The sequence below is a fragment of the Dufourea novaeangliae genome, unplaced genomic scaffold, assembly GCF_001272555.1.
Source record: "Dufourea novaeangliae isolate 0120121106 unplaced genomic scaffold, ASM127255v1 scaffold6, whole genome shotgun sequence".
Lineage (NCBI taxonomy): Eukaryota > Metazoa > Arthropoda > Insecta > Hymenoptera > Halictidae > Dufourea > Dufourea novaeangliae.
This window is the reverse complement of record NW_015373900.1, coordinates 4,236,984-4,255,797: the sequence shown is the minus strand read 5'-3', so window position 1 is coordinate 4,255,797 and position 18,814 is coordinate 4,236,984. Positions and strand designations below refer to the sequence as shown.

General features: G+C 36.1%; 1 protein-coding gene across 1 annotated transcript in view; it reads right to left on the bottom strand.

Annotated features, from left to right (window-relative positions):
- LOC107193574 (tyrosine-protein kinase Dnt-like) overlaps positions 1-6,300 on the bottom strand; it is a 45,107-nt gene extending 38,807 nt beyond the window's left edge. The window contains exon 1 of the mRNA XM_015583048.1: positions 6,201-6,300. Coding sequence (XP_015438534.1) covers positions 6,201-6,300 — 100 coding nt within the window. The remainder of the gene's footprint in view (positions 1-6,200) is intronic.
- Positions 6,301-18,814: the final 12,514 nt, after the last annotated feature.

The window sequence follows — 18,814 nt, the reverse complement described above, 5'->3', positions numbered from 1 at the left end:
GCTACGGATCACAATTTGTACAAATCTGTTTCGGTGCCCCGCCCCGCTGTGTTCATTTAAATTTATACGATAAGCAGTTTCTTTTTAGCTACAACTACACCAAATATGCGCTGCCACTAAAACCTTTGAAGCATTTTTGTTGTTCGTTGGTGGTTGGGTTCTCAGGTAAATGTCAGGAACTTTTCATATATTTTTGCGAAACAAGAGATTTGTTTTTAAGAAATTGGGACGCAATTGGATGGGAGAATAGCGGGCCGTAGTAAGGTTAGCAATGTTGAAACTCTCAGGGACTCGAAGATCATAGGGGTATTCATTAGAAGGTGTGATTTGAGATGAAGATTGTAATCGTCAAGATTCTTTACAATGGATATTTTCAATGATTAAACGGTGCTACAAATTTTTGAATGACAGTATAGGTATTTTGTAAACTGCTTCGTCGTGTTGAACCAAATTCGTATGAGAAGTACCTTTCTATTTTTCATAATCTACAATTTGTATAAAATCATTTATAGATATTTTTATACTGATTCATATTTAATTCAGCTATTAAATTGTTTTCTTTGTACATACTCTACTATGGTAATCTCAAGATAAACATTTTCGCAACTTTCCTGCCTATAATCACGACTTGTTGACCTCCTTAAAATCGCTTCACAACATCTGCTATTAAATTTAACATAGTTTTAAGAAAAGCAATAACTTGTATTATTTCAGCAATATTTATTTAACATAATTAACATAGTCTTAAGAAAATCAATAACTTGTATTATTTCAACAATACTCATACACGTTCGTTAATACTTTACGCTATTTGACTACAAAACAGGCCAGAAAAATATTTCAAACCTACATTATATTACCAGTGTAGTAACAAAATTCTAAATTGCTCATGCTAGATCTAATATAACGTGGAATTAGTCGAGGAAGAGAGATCAAGATAGGAATAAGCTTGTAGCAAATAAGATAGTCGCAAAATTATGTTACTAGTCCCAATCGATGCGACTATAGAGTGGAAAAAACAGCAATCTATTTTCTCTTAAGTAGTGGTAATTTTAATATTCTTTTCACGCGATAGTTCCTTAGATGCTCTGAAGAGTTAACAGTAATCAGAAGTATTATCAATATGAGTAACGGTAACTATTAATTATTTCCTACAATCGGTTCCTACATACATAACTAAATAGTTTTATATTCAACTTACAATGTAACGGCTTGTATACACTGAACGTTACTTTCAAAATTAAATTCTGCAACACATAAATTCTACACAGCACCGTTTTATACTCGTACTGTATATAAAATATGCGGTCTACTATCGATGAAATATGTGGACTAAGCACAAAATTATTTTCGGAGTAGAATCTACAGTTAGATTAAGTTTATTATTTAACAAAACTGTATGAACATACATGGGTTTTGTGTTTAGGTTAAACAGAAGGAGACGTTACTATGTTTATAGGTCTAGAAACGCCACTTCATCAGGATGGAATTTTTATTAATATCTATTTGCGCCAAATTCATACGCCACGCTACATTTCGCGTTGAAAGCTACCCCGTATGGAACGCTGATATTTCCTACAAGACTTTTCAAAGTCTTCACAAATAAAAAAACGTCTGCTATATTTATATAGAGTATATTATGATAGACTTTTTACTGTTATAGTCGCAAATAATTTATAAAACTCAGATTAAAATTGCATTTATATTTCTATAACTGATATGCATTTTCTAGAATATTGTAAATGGTAATCATTGACGAAACATTAATGTAATAAGTACCAATACAACTTTAATAGTACGCTCCATGGAATATAATATTTCACAAAATCACGTAAACTAATCGTATTTGCTGAATTCGTGCTATTTTTATTCTAAACCAGGAAAAAAGGAAATGATGTAAAATGTCTTCAAAGCTAACAAGAAGTAAAATTTTTACATTATCTTGGATGCATACGAGTATACTTATGACACTATAGGTATACGATTTACTCACTCTCTTCGATGGAATAATATCAATTATGTATCATTTATTTAGTAAAATCCATGACCACGCACCATGAAGTATCTATTAAGTACTGAAAAAGTAGTAGAAATTTCAGGCAATCATGACTCCTTTAAAATATAATTAATTTCAATCGTACCTCACTATTTAATTTTTCAGTCCCTATATCTATCAAGTTTTACAAATTTGTATTTCCATTAATTCAATTGTGGGTATTAATATAAACAATTGTGTTTACTGCAGTATGGATTTCATTACCATTATGAAAATACTTGTTTGTCGAAAAGTTTGACACGAAAAGAAGTAAGTGATATCCAGCGACGTGAAAATATCTTTAGCATATAGGATAGTTTTGTTAAAAATTTCAATCTAATGAATTTATAAAGTGAAAAGGCATTATTCTGATATCTTTAGTAACTACAATTAATTGTCTTTTGAGAATGTAACATCGAAACAATTGAAAAATGATAATACTATATAGAAACCAGGGACTTAAACCGGTATGATTTTGATACCGGTATTATGCCATCAAAGCTATACCGAAACCGATATATTACCGAAAACCGAAATAAATACTGGTATTTTTTCGGTTTCTATAAGAGTAGTGCTTATACACACAGGGTTACAAGCGAAAATACCGGTATAATACCGGTTACGTTTCGGCAGAAGTCCCTGATAGAATCTAGATAAATAGATGAATAAACTTTGGTACTATTATCGATATTATGTATTGATCAAATGTGTAGGTAATAAGACAAATTCGCTCCGAATTTACTGCTGATAAAAGAATCGTACGAACTTCTTTCTATTGTTTAATAGTATTTCCTGAGGTAATGCACATAAACGTTTCTTCTACCAATAAAAACTCTATATCAATCTTTCATGTTACACATAACAACTGCACCAAAGAAGATTTTATTAAACCTCTATAATAAAGTATGTCTCTTTAAACCATAGAAAGGCACTCGCTGTACTATATTCAATGGCTTCAAACATCCCGTTTGGACAAACGAAAAATCCCAATTAACTACCGCATCGCAATTGACGGTACCCAGAGCCAGACGAACAAACAGAAAAAAAGAAAAAGACCTCAGAAAAATTCTTTAGAATCTCTGGTGCACGCGGCGGCGGCGGAACCGCTAACACGCTTCGAATTTATAGGCGCAATTAATAACGCCTCGGTTAAATAGCAAGGCGTGCAAAACCGATTCATTTCATTGGGTCGAACGGCGCGGCGAGGCGCGGCAACGCTGAACACAATTCGATTTCACGCGAACCTCTTGACGGGGAACACGCTCAAGTTGGCCGGGAGAGGCTGTTCGGATGCATATGAAACGATGTCGTCGACCGTGGAACGAGGCGCAAAGTGCGTGTGGTGGCTGAAAACGCGCAATCCCACGCGCGAATGCGCGGTCTCTCGTCGCAAGGGGGTGAATATCGGCGAGTCGCCGATTCCGCATCGGTTCAGGTGTCGTCGGGGACACACATCACTCCTCTTCACTCTTCCACACCCCCTCAGTTTTGCATCACGAGGTGGCGACCGATCCTCCGCAACGTGGTTGAACGGTTTTCGCGGATCAACGAGCTGAGAACGAATTATCCACCGCCGTGGAAGTTATGGAGGAAATATTGGAAAGTTCGCGGCGGCGGCGTCGAGTGGCTTTTACCCCGTTTCCGGTACGGCGATTCGTGTGCAATAGCTTGAACGACGATTTCTGGCTAACAACGACTACAAATGAAATAATCCTCGTCGGAGAATACCCGAGCGCCCCACGGGGTAAAAAAGGAAATCGGGAACGTGAGAATGGAACACGGCCGTGTATATGTATATCCCGAGTATATCGTCGAACGGATTTGTCGGGTTGCCTGAAATCAACCACGGTTATCCCTTGGTGATTCTAATGGGTCGTTGAACCGTTACCCTCTCTACCCGCTGACGAGGCCAATCGTATTTTGATTGGACAATTGCGGCGTCAAGGTATTCGACGGGATCGTATTTTCGGAAAGATCGTATTGTAAATGAGAGAATATGATCGATTTCGGTTGGTTGTCTGAGAAATGTCCCTTTTGAAGAATAGGGCCCAAGCCTCGTTTTCTGTTTTTCTTGATACAATGAGGATCTGAGAAAGTAATTCTAGCATTGATTTCACTATTATTGTCTAAATAGTGCTGAATGAATTGACTGTTTTGTCAACTGTGCTCAATACTTTGGAAATATACCATGTCCCTAAAGTACCATTTTATTAGGTGTACCAGTAAGTAATCGACTATATTTTTATATCATATGTAATTTGTCAAATCAAAACCCAATGCTGTTTTAGTGATATTTGGCCTCGTGATACAATATTTGCAGTCATTTCGAAACGAGAAAAGGGTAGAAAGATGTCTTAAACTGTGTTACCAGTTTATGAAAAAGAAATAGTGGATTACTTATTGGTACACCAAACTTCATTTCATCCCTTCTACCAAATCCCTGAAAAAGGTAAGCTTTGTCAAGCATAATTTACATTGATGAGTGATTTAGGTTTATAATAGACTTTGAGGGCACATATTTTCCAAAAATCACATAAATAAAAAGGATAACAGGTAGAAAATTAAAATAGTACCTATATCAAATTTCTTCTATAACTACTAGAATTGTTATAATTATAAAACTACTTTATAATGGTCAAATATCATTGATTTTGCAATGTATTTTATACCCGAATTAGATTTGATTATATATTTCTAGAGGACTCAATACTGAATGAAATATGTTTTAACTGACATTAAGCGTATTGAACCTGACAGAATATTGAAATGCGTTTGGGTCGTGCAAGTAATAAATTGAATACATTTTTTCTTGAGGACTATGTTTTAGACAGATTTTTGCGTGTACCAGTTTCGAGACACTTATTAGAATTGTAATTACACACTACTTGTGATTTATCACCGTAGATAATTTTACATAAAGTAGGATAACTACTTCGGATCTCAATGGTATATGAGCTCTTGACACCGGTAATTCTTCACTGTCCAATACTCAATTACAATTCTGTACAGTGCTACCTTAATAGGCTTTCGGCCGGTGGTTAGACTTTCAACGACGCGTAATGAATTCATTCAGATGACCAAATTAAAAAATTGTTTCAAAGTCCGTTTAAGATAATTCACCTAATTGACCAATTCAACTTTCAATGATATGAATATAATAAACACTTTCGTGAAAACCTTCACCGGAAGCAGTTCTTAATTATCAAAAATACACGAAATTAGAAGATACTTGTGTAAAGGTTATCTAAATATTTGAAAATCTAAATTTAATTTTACAACAAATTGTTTCGTAACAAAGTTGAACTATTTTGTTGATGGACTTAGTACTTTTGAAAACAAAACTTTATGGAGTAGTAATCTGAGGTTCGTGGATATTTTTAAGATTTCTTTATGCTAAATAAGGAATTCTACAATTTTCATGGCTATAATTTTTGAGACAAGGTTTTAGTTTCAGATATTAGTAATGTTAATATTGAAATTTCTGTTTAGCATGCTTTATGTCATAATACAAATATTTACATAATGAAATAAGTAAATAAGTGTTATTCCGTGCTTGAAAATATGATTACAATTATATGTACAAAATTTTACAAAAGCTAAGTGTGCTAAGGAATATACATATATTATTGGCTTGGTAAAACTTAAATATCATGAGAATTGTCACATAAATTTATAATGCGTTCAACAGATCCTATAAAAAGATAATGCAAAAAAAGAACTTAGTGCTATTATACATAGAAAAATGTTTTGCTTGTTATTCATTTATAACTATAAATAAGTAACACACACAGTAAGTAATCACAAAGATATGTAAAATTTATATCTACATAGAAAGCGTATATTTACGAATAATAGAAAAAGAATCATTGCTCTTTATTCGTTTGCAAAAAATAATACTTTAAAATTGCATACCATGAGTAAACCAGTCATTAAATAGTCCCATATATTTACATCGAGATCACAGATTGAACCATATTCGCTACTTTTCTTTGTTATTTATCACTTCAGTAAAATTGCACCAATAATTCCTATTACCCATTAAGACCGTGTATACTATAAAAGTGTATATTACAATACAATTTATAAAAAACACGACATCTAAACACATGAAAGCTTAGTCGAACTGCAAGAGCAACCGTGAAAGAAATCGCAGACTTTCGCTTACCCATTAGTTTCCGCACTTCTGCCTGGCTGAGGAAGAGGTTGAAGTAACTTGCACCTGGCCGCACGAGCACGGACAGCAACACCGCCAATTTCAGGAGCATCGTGTCCACCACGTGCTTTAACCGGTCGTATGTACTAGGGCACCCGTAAACACGCGTTACGTTACGCTCCGTACGACGTTTACAGTCTTCCGTCCGGGCTCATGGTCCACGGGTGTACCATAAATCGCGAACGATTTCACAGGTGCAGGCTCATGTGACAGTACGTTGTTCCGGCACAATGTTCACGGACGGTCGAGAACAAGCCGTGATCTTGATAGTGTATACCGACCAGTCCCTTCCAGCCGAAGCTTTTGACAGTTCCCGTCGCATGAAAATTCACGTTCAATCCCCCGCGGTAAAACACGGCACCTCGCCCGGTTTACACGGCCCGAAAAACGTTCCGCGAGAAACGTCGACCGTGCCCGACGTGCTCGTTAGACGGCCCGTGAAACGAACTATGAAAACGCGAGACCGAAAACAGATGACGCGAAGGAACAAGAATGCACGGACGAACGAGCGCGCGACATACCTGCCACGCGAAAGCCACAACCAGTTGTGTGCTCCGACCGCCATGGGTCGGCCGAGGTCGACCGTCGACGCAGGCTCGCCGGAGCCGAAACCAGCCGAGCGCGGCCGAATTCTTCCGAGGTCCACCCACGAGAGACCGCTCGGTCCCGTGGCGTCGCGCGTAGATCGGCCTGCCTCACGGCTCTTTCGAAGCAACACAAGCGAAAGCCAAGGGGGAGAATTAAAATTGCGATTCGCAAACACGCCGCCCAAGATTTACGACGGGGCACAATCAAGCCGCATTTTTGGAGATACCAGCTACCCGTGTGTCGGCGACGGTTTCCTACACGCGGGCTCCCGGGTAGGTGAAACAGTATTCGCTAGAGGACGAAGAACGGGGAACAGGAGCGACGCCCGCGCGGATCAGATGCAGCGCGCGCTTTTGTTTCATGCACTCGGATGTTACTTGTTGCATTTTCCCTGCCCGCATATGTGTGTACGCCTCTGTTATGAAGTCATCTGTTTTTCAACTTTTACGCTTGGGGGAATGTGACAAGGGTTTTTCGTTTCTCAATGGTTAGCTGCAGTTTTTTTAGTGTCATCATTTATTGTAATTTATTAGCCATTTTACGAAGAATAATGAGGGGTAGTTAACTCTGGATGACATCTCAAAGTTATGGATTTGTATTTTCTTCATTGTCAAAAATATTAGACGATAGTAACTTATTTTAAAGAAGAGTTCTTTTTTAGTATTTTTACAAATCAATTTAAAACTATTTTTGATCTTTAGTAATTTTGAAGTCTTGAACTGAAGTAGTCATTCTATTAGTCGATTAATTTTTGTGTATAGTCGAAGTATGAAGAATAACATAGTAAACACTTAAAAATAGTGGCGTTAAATTAGTCATATGACAGGGACAGGACACTGTGAGATGTATTTACTTTTTCAGATTGGTTTTCATATCGTTTTAGAAATGATTGTCTTCAAGTGTAGCACACATATAAGATATATCCAATCCAAATATTTATACAATTGGTTTATTTAAAGGTATCAGTTAGTTTGTGGAATGTATGAAAAATTTTTCATCGAATTTTAAATCATTTAAAAAATTTGATTTATAAATATAAATCCTTCACAAAGTTATCATTCTGCAGAATATTAGTGTTTTTAAAAGACTAAGTTTTTTGTATGTTAAGGCCTACTCTTAGATAGCGTGGAAAGGTATTGTTCTGATACTTATAGTTAAAACAATAGCCATAGTGAACTTATACAATTAAAAAACAATAGTTTTCTATACCTTCTAAAAGTACAGCAACTTAGGGAAAATGTACCGTATGTTTCAAGCACTAATACATTGTAAATTTATATCTTTATGAAAGGTTTACATTTATAAAATAAATTGTTTAAGAGATTTTTTACTTTCTATTTTGTACTGCCTAATAAGAAATAACTAATAATATTGCTTGTCTTCCTAGAACTATCTATCTCCTTATTTTTCATGCTGTAAATTTTAACAATTAATCCTGAATTTTTTATGAAGTACAATATAAATTCATTTCCGTAGGTTTTTTATAAAAAATAGAATGCAATGATCTAATAAAATGATAATAAATACATCAGGTACTTTATTAAATTACAAAAATGGCAATGAACTACTTTTACACAATTTACGAGAATAATTTAATTTATAAATGCACTTTAAACAAAAGTCAAACTTTACCCATTCTTCAATCTCGGCATCTCCGGACGATTCGATTCGACAAACCGAAATTACAGTATTGGGTAGCCTAGCATTTAGTCGACGTACAGTCCACCATAATTCCTAAGCTCATCATTTACATAATTTGCGATCTACGGTGGATCACAAGAACGCCCACGTAGCCTTCGCGAATCACGGTCTGCCTTCGTCCATTTTTCCTGCCCTTTCAAACCTATCAGGGCGAGCTTGATTACCGAACTTCGTTATTACCGTCCAAAGGTTAGAAAAGGACAAAACGTTTTGATCTTTGTCGACGTTGAGCAGGAAGAGAGAAAAACAGGTAAGCAGAGGAAGAGGAGGGACGAGACAGGACTCGTTTTGCAAATTCGCGGTTGATTGAAAAGCTTACGAGAACCAAAACGACCAGGTAACGGTGATTACTCTGTCGTACAAGGTGAATCGCAAGAAGCATTACTCGGCCAAGTTCATCTTCGAGCCCAATCTCTCACTATTGCTCCTTGGTAGTTGCCTACAAGAAAAGCAAATTCGTTTCATCGTCCTCCGCCGTCTTGTTACCCCTCTGTTCCTAAAGTATACTCGACATGCAGCCATTAACTTAATCTCAACGATTATATGGTTAACTTCATTACTATTTTATATTTTATCGATATCGCTCCAGGGATCCCTTGTGTATAACTCCAATAATGAAACATGATGTATGAGGCTTCGTCGATGAGTATCTTGGTAACTGTTACCAATTTATCGTTTGTCCAGCACGAAACGGTATGAATTTTTTGAGAATGACTTTGAATCACGTTCAACCGTGTTTTTATAATTAGATACACAGTTGGAAATATTATGTATTCGTTTCAATAAATTGTAAATGATTAAATTTGCAATTGAAATGATGAAAAAAAGAAGGAACGTAATGGTGCTGTAATACACAATGTTGCTGATGTTCCGTTGCACACTTTAGATCTGATTAAACGGTCGCGAATGTGCACGTGCAGGAAGATAGCGAGGATTTTTCTCATGATATTTTTCACCCATAGAACACGTTATGAATACAATGTACAATATACAGTAGTTTAGTGTAGCGTAGGAGATATCGCGGAGAGGACGTAGTAGCTTGTACCATGAAACTCCATTTAATCTAGAGTAAATACGGGGCGCTTCGCTTAAATCAAGACACAGTCAAGAAGAGAGAACAGTCTCCTTTGTCGGGTCTAATCTGGACAAACAGTCGTATATCACGATGGTGTCGTCCAGATTCTTGTTTTATCCACATTTATCCCAGTAGCAGCTACCGAAGAATTCAGAGGAAGCGGAAATATCTTCGATACTTTCCAATTTTGACAAAACGAATATTTTTATTTTTGAAAAGGAAGAATGCTTCTTTATTGTGGCCCCAAGAATAACAGACATATATGTCCAGTGTCTTTTTGTTATATAAATAATTTATATAATTTATTAGTAATTTAAATAATTCATTCAAATGAATTTATTATTTCCATACGTTCACGTTGAATGTATATAATATCTGTAAAAAAAGAAAATATTTAGGAATCATCACATTTTTTTTACATTTAAAACATGTATGCATATGTACATTTGCATTAAAGACATGATTATATGTTATTATAATGAATTTAGTGTATACATTCATAAATAAGTTTTGACTGAAAATAATATAAACATAAATTTATTAGGAAAACGTTCTACGATTTTACTAATAATAGTACAACAGTTATATTAAAAGAATGAATTCGAAAAATATCGTATATGCATTATGTTTTCAAGATTCATTACACACTTTTCACACCAAATATGAATAAAGATATTTTTAAATATATTTTCATTGCAAGTGTATGAATAAACTGATTGGTATTCTTGCACCAAATGATTTTGTTCTAATATATTTCTTGTGTAATTCGAGTTATTGAAGATAAGAAATTGTTAAGAATGAGTTAATTTATCGTTGTTATGTTATAAAGAAATTGTTTCGAGGTTTTATGGAGCTGACTTTTAAGTCATGGGGTTATTCTCAAAGTTATATTTTTGTATTACTGTCAACACAATTTTTCAAAAACAGATCATATTATTCGAATGATTTGTTACGCAGCACTAGGGCTAATCCTGGGTTGTTTTCCGTCCGGGTGCGAAAACAGTATCGCCGCCCATGTTAATTTATATATGCAAACATAATTAATATATATTTTTTTTAAATGAAACCATTCATTTTTTAAGTATCTTTGTTTCATTTAATGAAACTAAAAAATATTTTTTAATTTTTATTTTCATAAAGTGATACAAAGATCCTTAAAAAATGAAAGGTTTTATTTCAAATGAATATTTTATTCCATATATAAGTACGAAACTAACGCATAATGTTTCTAATAATAATGTTATGGTTGATAAATAGGGATCATTAATTACCTACACGAATTTAATCCACTAAATATGGCTAAATGTCATATGCTATTTTGGGCTGTCCATAAAGGTACAGTGGACTCTAACTACATTGCCGTGGTCGAGACTGTAGGGGTGTAAAATGGCAATGAGTTCAGAGCCCCCTCCATGCTAAGTTCTATCGTCATAGCCTTGACCTCAGCGTCTGCGCAACAGTTGGATCGTCTGATGCGCCGGCGGACGCAATTTGGTGGGAGAACGAATTTGTGTGCTCGAGAAAGTACATGTGAAGGGGAAGTGCCACGCGTGACAATATGCTTAGTGGCAATATAGTTAGAGTCCACTGTAGTTCCTTTTAGTATACGAGTACTGTTACAAAGATTATATGTACAATTAATTTGATTAAATTCTGTTGGTCTAAAATTTGCATAATCATCAGAAAACTTATGATTACTATTCTTACTAGTCCAAGTTTTACATATAACAAACCATCTGCGGCTGCCCCTAAGTTTGACCGCCCAGGTACGGAGGCAGCTTCTGCACCCCGCCAGGAACGGCCCTGCACAGCACATAATGAACAAGACATATTTGATTAAATTGTTTCCATGTTTACACAAGAAGTTTTGTTTTCATATGGAAAAATCTACATTATTTATGTATCAACCTAATATGTATATCAGTGTCTGTACTATTTCAGCCAACACCAGAGCAAAACGACTGTTTAAATAAGTATATAATCATGTTTCAAATCAAAGCAATAAATCTCCACTTAATTGAATTTTAGAAAAGTCTTGACATTTTATGGTTCCTATCGTGATAATCGTTTGAATAAAAGATATATCAACACATTAAGCCGCGTACTCACCAAGCGAGCGAGCACGAGCGAGCATTCGCTCGTGATCGTAAGAGCTTGCAAGGGTTCGCTCGTGTTCAACTGAAATGCTCGTCCTACGTCCACACTGGAACGCATTCATTTCTGTTCGCAATTGATCCGTAGACTAACCGCGAGCAGATGGTGAAATAATGAATACGAAGAAATTTGTTTGCGCAAGTGCTGCTTTTATTGTGCTGAAGTTAGGTGCAAAAAATAAAAACAAATAAAACGACATAAACGATGGTGGCAAACTTCACTGTTTAAAAACAGACAACGGTACAGTGGAAGCCATTTGTTAAAGGAATTGTAGGAAGAACAAGGATATGAAATGTTCCGTAATTTCTGCAGAATGTTGACCGAAGATTTTGAAAAATTTCTACAACTTGTTGAACCAATAATAATGAAAAGTGACACAAACTATATAGGAAAGGTATTCTACGATTCTTGGCTACAATAAGCCTCTATGAGTTTAATAATGTTTTCATTACACCATTACATTTTTATTTCACGCGAAATAGAACGTTCCCGGGCAGAGCAATCGAATGCAACAAATAAAGCCGCGTACTCACCAAGCGAGCGAGAACGAGCGAGCATTCGTCACGAGCAAGGGAACACGTCTTTCTATTGATGTACCGACACGAAGCGAATCATTCAGCGGTACACACCAAACGAGCACTGAGTGAGAATGCTCGCTCGCTTGGTGAGTACGCGGCTTAAAGGAAACCAAAAATTACCGGCAATGTGGTAAATGTTCACTTCATGCTCTATGTCATAGGTTTCCAACGTACGCGCTCTGGTGTGGCGTTCGAGTTATTTTCTTTACTTCCAATCTAACTTTTTCAGGTTCGAAGATCAGATGCATAACTACGGTTGCAAATTTTGAGAATAGAGATAGTTTACTCAGAGGGAGCGCTGAACCCAAAAAACTTTGAAAACGGGAGTTGAGCTAGAAAAGGTTGGGAAACTATGCCCTACGTAGCCTCCAATAACCTCTTTCGCGAAACATTCCGTTATCATTCAGCATCGTCACAAATCATTGACTCTTCGCGTACATACACTGATCATTTCTTTTTCGTTTCACTGAAATCTCGTAGCGACGACGTTCCCATAATAATGTCTCATTAGAAGACTATAATGATGGGGGGCTTTCAATAGAAACGTCATCGTGGTTCGAAGCTTTGATGCAGTGGTCGCTGAATCCTACTACGTGTGTCGTGAGCACACGTACCGGGTGGCACATAAAGGTAGAAACGACGTTTGCTTCTTATCCGTGGGAGGGGGGAGAGAAAAAACGCTGGTTGCGGTATCGCGCGACCAGATTTCCGCTTTGAAAAGTTTTCTTTGCCCGATCGTCGCGCGCTGGTCTCCAATTAACGCTTTTCCGCGCGCTGTCAAAAGGACCGACGACGGCGCGCCTCTAAAGTGGATTAAAGCGTGCCCCGTTTGCTACCGCCTTTTACAACATTTACAAACGCGGAACCGTATGTACACACGCGCTCCTTGTACTCGGTCCCGATGCCGACTACGTCGTCTCTATTCTTATTCGTTGTATATAACATACACGCTTCTCTATGCCCATTCAATCCGCCGTAAATGCAAAAACATTCCGTCCGAATTCGAATCGCGCGCGATTCGCTGATACACATTATTGCTTGGTTTAATGTCAATTAATGAGCACAGAAACACAGTTTGTGACATGAATTGTATGTACATCTTTTGTTTCACATTTGTTAATTGTGCCGTTGACTTTACAACGCACTCGCGACTTTAGCTGACTTTTTGATGTTTGGCGTGTTTCTCAGCACTTTTCGAACGTTCGAATCGCGGCAATTGTTACGGTTGAACAGTCTTTAACACTTTGACTGCCACGTCACCCAAATATGGGTGACACGTACATTGAAAAGTGTCTGGATTATTTAAACACTGTTATAAAATGTTTGCATGAAATTAATATCGCAGTATAATTTAAAACAATACCTACAAGCTCTATTAACTAAACACAAATATTTTCGACAATTTATGACTTAAAAAACGAAATAAAGTGTGTCTGGCTACGTACGGCCTTTTTCACTGTGGCAGTCAATGTGTTAATAATTATTAATTGGTTTTATTGAATTTGTTCGAAGAGTGGTTTAAAACGAAATGTTCCCCAATGTTTATTTTTAGTAATATCGGGAGCAAGCTTTTCTAACGTTGTTATTGACTTTATTGTGTTGTTTTGGAACCTTTTGTAAACCTTTCCGATCGTAGAATTCCCTTTCGAATCATTAACTTACTTAGCATTTAAATAACTCATATTATGAACCTGAAGATTTAATATAGCATCGTATTGTGCAATTTAAGTTTTCACCGTTAGATGGATACCTTCTCGAAAATAGTATTTAAGAATTGTTTCATGAATATTCTGTTGTTTTCAATTTTCCTATTTTTCTGACATCCAAGAAATAACTATATGAAACAAAATATTTTTCTTTGTTTGAGAGAAATAATTCAAGTTGAAAAGGGTTAGTGGTGAGTGTCACCTGCACGAAATTAGACCAGGCAGTCCAAATATTGGTTACATTGTTTCTACTGAAGAAAAGAATTTCAGTACGGTGAAAATATTAAGAAATTTTAAACGAAAGATGAAGTGAAACTAAATAGTAAAGATTGTTTGAAAAAATAATGTAAAAGTAACTTAATTAATATTAAATTGTATGAAATAAATCATAGTTTCTTTTACAGACTTTAAAATAATATAATAGTATGTATCGATATTCTATATAGTTCCTTATATATATATATATATATTAATGTAGCAAAACATGATAAAAAAATGAAATGTTAAGTGTTTTTACATCCTATTGTTAGGTATACATATTTCGTTAAAAAAGTAGGATTCTTGCAATACAGAATGCAGCTTCATAATATAGATTTTAGAATAAAGGTAGGCAATATAATAATATGGTTATAATTAGACCATGGATTATATGGATTTATAGAATACCCAATCCTCTAAAATGCAGCGCAGTAAAAAGTTTATTCAAGTTTACTTTTTATTTCGAACCTACTACAAACCTTAATAAAGTACATAAATTTTACTTTGCCTCCAATTTAAAAAAAAACTAGCCCATATTTTTCTATATTTACATAAACATCCGCAGTCTAATTATAACCAAGAAATAATTACGTTAAATAGAAAAAAAAACATATAGATTTCCTAGGTCCCAGTAATCGTGACCTTCCCGTGCGTATTTAAATATTAAATACGTTTATACATTTGCTTAGTATTCCAACTAGAAATCATCAATGAAACTTTCCAACAGGTTCATAAAATACACAAACGTGTTAATTTTAAATCACGGGTTCCCTCCTTTTTAAGAATCGGTTAATATGATTTCACCAGACGTTACGATCGCGCAAAGGGATGAAAGTAGAAATTGCAGTAGACAAGGCATATAAAAGGGTGAGTCTGAAAATAAGAAGATACAGATAAAAAGAGCTGGCTGCACGTTGGACTAACAAGACTCAGGACTCAGGGGCTATTATCATAATTGTGGGCTGCAGGCAGTGGCTGTACCCACAAACCAGAATGCCTCTTGTCTCATCTACCTTCAGTTCTCTCCTTCTTCTTTCTTGCCGTTCTTCTTCTTCCTCTGCTTCTTCCTCGGGTCTTTTTACTCAAACCCTCGTATACTCCTCGCATTTTGCGCGTCTCTTCGCTGGTCTTTTGCACGTGCTAGAGACAAATGGATCGACCCCTAAGGCATTTAACTTTCACGCTGCGTATTTCCATTTAGATTAAAAAGCCTCACTGATATTTTACGAATTCTCAACAATATAAGCCGGAGCTTATCAACTTTTGTCATCAACATTGTTTGAAAAGAAGCAACTGCATTGGAGAACGGTAGATGTTTTATTGCAAGAAATATATAATATCATGTAAATAATAAAAGTGGGTTCATAAATAAGTATGAAATCATTTTAATTATAACCTTCATATTTTTAAATAAAAGTCTCTACCTTTTAAATAGATTTATTATTAATGTAAGGAACTGTCAAATCTTAACTTTTAAATATTCTTACAACAAAAATTCTTTATAACTCTTTTTATATCTCTAAACTTTTGTTTACTTAAAAAACTTTTAGTGTGATAAAAATTATTATTATTATTATTACTCATATAATAATGATAATAAAATATTATTGTTGATAGTTTTGAAAATCAGTATTAAAATGACATTTCAAAATGTAATTTGCCTTTTCTAAAAACAAATGATGCCAATAAAGTAGTGAGAATCATGGGTAATATTAATGATACAGTTATATGAAAATGTAATTTTATAATTTTTTAATCGTCATTGCACAACAATATCAAAAAGGGGAAGAATTTAATACGAAAAATGGATTACTCAAAAACTATGTACAATAAGTGTTGATTCGTAACGTCCTTTCACTATCTTTCCAGATTCAAAATAAGAACTATTTTATTTTAGAATTGAAATTCTTATTCTGATTAAAAATTCTTATTTTCGTTAAAATCGTATATATTAAAATACAGGAAGCAACGTCATACCAATATCCTTTGAAACGCCGAGAACCACAGATGTATCTCCGTATAATACTAGCGTCTATTCAGAAACAATGCTAAAATCCAAGATGTAATGTCTGCCGACCATCGTTCCATTCTCTCGTATCTGTACTTTCCTTGATTACATGGCAGCCTTTAAGATCCTGCCAAGCCCCGCATGTACATTTCAGCTTTCATTTTAAGAATAGGCGATGTAACGCGAGTAAATCGACATCAAATGTCAAAAGTGCAATCCCTGTGATCGAACTTTTCGTAGTAAAGTACGGGGAGCTCCGCTATCTTTCGGCAAACTGTTATTATCATGTCTACAAAATTTTAAGTTGTATAAACTGCAGACGTTTAGATAAAACATAAATTGAATGTAAATTAATTCTCACACTAAGGACATTATGAGACTAAAAAATCCCCGTAACTAAGTTCTACTAATGTACTGAATTAGAGAAAGTTACCGAAAGAGACATATCTTATTTTCAATACAACTTTTAAGGGATGACACTATTGTGAACGCTTAGAACATAGGGTAACATTAGTAATTTTTTAGCAAAATGATAAAATTAATGGAAAATCTGATTAAGGCCTTTATTTATGGATGTCTCTTAGTACACAAAACAATAATATTTTTTCATAGTCTACGTTAGATTTGCTAGAGAAGTAAACACGTTTATACTAAAATTTTGATTTTTATATAAATGGTAAAGATTTGAAAAAAAATGTTCATTTTCACCTAAAAACTGCAGTGAAAATGGTTTATAACAAGACAAGTTTTTAACCAATCGTAAAAATCATATGTATTTTAACAAATCTAATATAGATTATGACAAAATTTTTTTTATGCCCTAGGTAAAAGTGTACGGTACTTTTACTACAAGCCCCGAAAGTTTTCAAGTTACTTTTGTAGATATCCAGCGCCGCCATTTTTACATAACAAAATAAAAAAGAATTATTTTATATACTAAAAGCCATGCATACTAAAGGCCTCAAATCCGATTTTCAATTCATGTTATCATTTGCCTAAAAAGAATTCCCTAAGTTACTCTATGGTTCCAAGCATTCGCACCAATATGTATAGCCCCTTAACATCATAAATCTATAGTCTGCCATATTTCGATGGATACTGAGAACCGCATCTCCCTTCGCCCTTTCAAATTTCGAGTTTAACTTCAAAAGCTGACGAACATCGGACACATATCGAGCTGAGTAACTGGTTTTCTGTTCAATCTTTCAGTATCTATCATACTTCACCTCGCATCCTTTAAGTGGCGTGGCTAAATTGTTTCTTTTTTGTTTTTGTTTTTTTTTTCACATTTCTCCTCGTGTGTTCTTTCAACGAGAGATGCCAGGGGCGTGTATGTTTGTTTATCCTCGGTGTACCCTATTATTAGGGGCCCGGTGCTGCTCGAAAACCGAATGGACCACGCGGATATTTGGGCCTTGAGAGACGATCGCGCGCATCCCCCATTCTGCTCTGCCTGCCTTCCAGTCTCTTCGACCCAGGCGTTCAGCTCTCCGCCCCCCTCCTCTCCGTCCCACCATCGCAGTACTCTCTCCCTTCATTTCGCGCGTAAGTGTAGTTCCAGACGGAGAAGGATAGCCGAATAAATTTCGGGATGGGGGTTCTTCTCCGTGTTTCCTCCCGACGGGGGCCTTTGCCTACCTATCTAGATCCTGATTTAGACTCCACCGCATTTTAATTTATCGCCGACGATCGTGCCGATTACAGAAACGCCTATCCTCGAAGAGAGAAACACGACTCCCATCGTCGCTTCTAATCAACTAATGTCCTGGTAGAACGATGTGTATTTACGCCTTGTTTTGTACCGAGTGACCGGTTGGTTTCTCGCCTCAGTGTGTCCTCGAACCGATCTTCGAGAGACATCCCAGCAGTTTACGGTTTTTATCTTCGAGGATCTCTTTAACGGAAAGAAAATGTATTAATTAAAGCATGGTCGGACACCGTGTCCACAACAGGAGATATTTATAAGTCCCCCTCCCCCCTTTTTTTTCACGCAATCTCGTTCACGTGGGGGAAACTCGTGGGATCCTTCGTCTCTTCTCCTCGATCCACAATGCACCGCTGATGACATATCCTGCAGGTCCGGCAATTGAATGGTGCCTGTTTGCACAGACGACACGTGACACACACCGCCGCCGCGTTAGGGACACAGCCACACCCTACCCGCGTTATTTGTTTAATTTACCAGTATTGTGACGCGGGTGTTTTCGTTAGTGGACGCTCGATTTATTGCGGCATGGGCCTATTTCCTGCATTTTTAACGTGGGAGAAAACGATGGTGGCGAGACGAGTGTTATTTACACGGGATTGCGCTCGGGTTGGACTTCCGATGAGAACTCGTGTGAAAATCTCGGCACGTTTTTATGGGGTTATTCTATTGGCATGGCAAATGTGATGTTTTGCGATTCATACGTGTATTCATATTGACGGTTCACATGAAGTATTGATCTTCATTCATGACTTTATGCGTTACTAAGCCCGGATGTGTAGCAATGGAGATA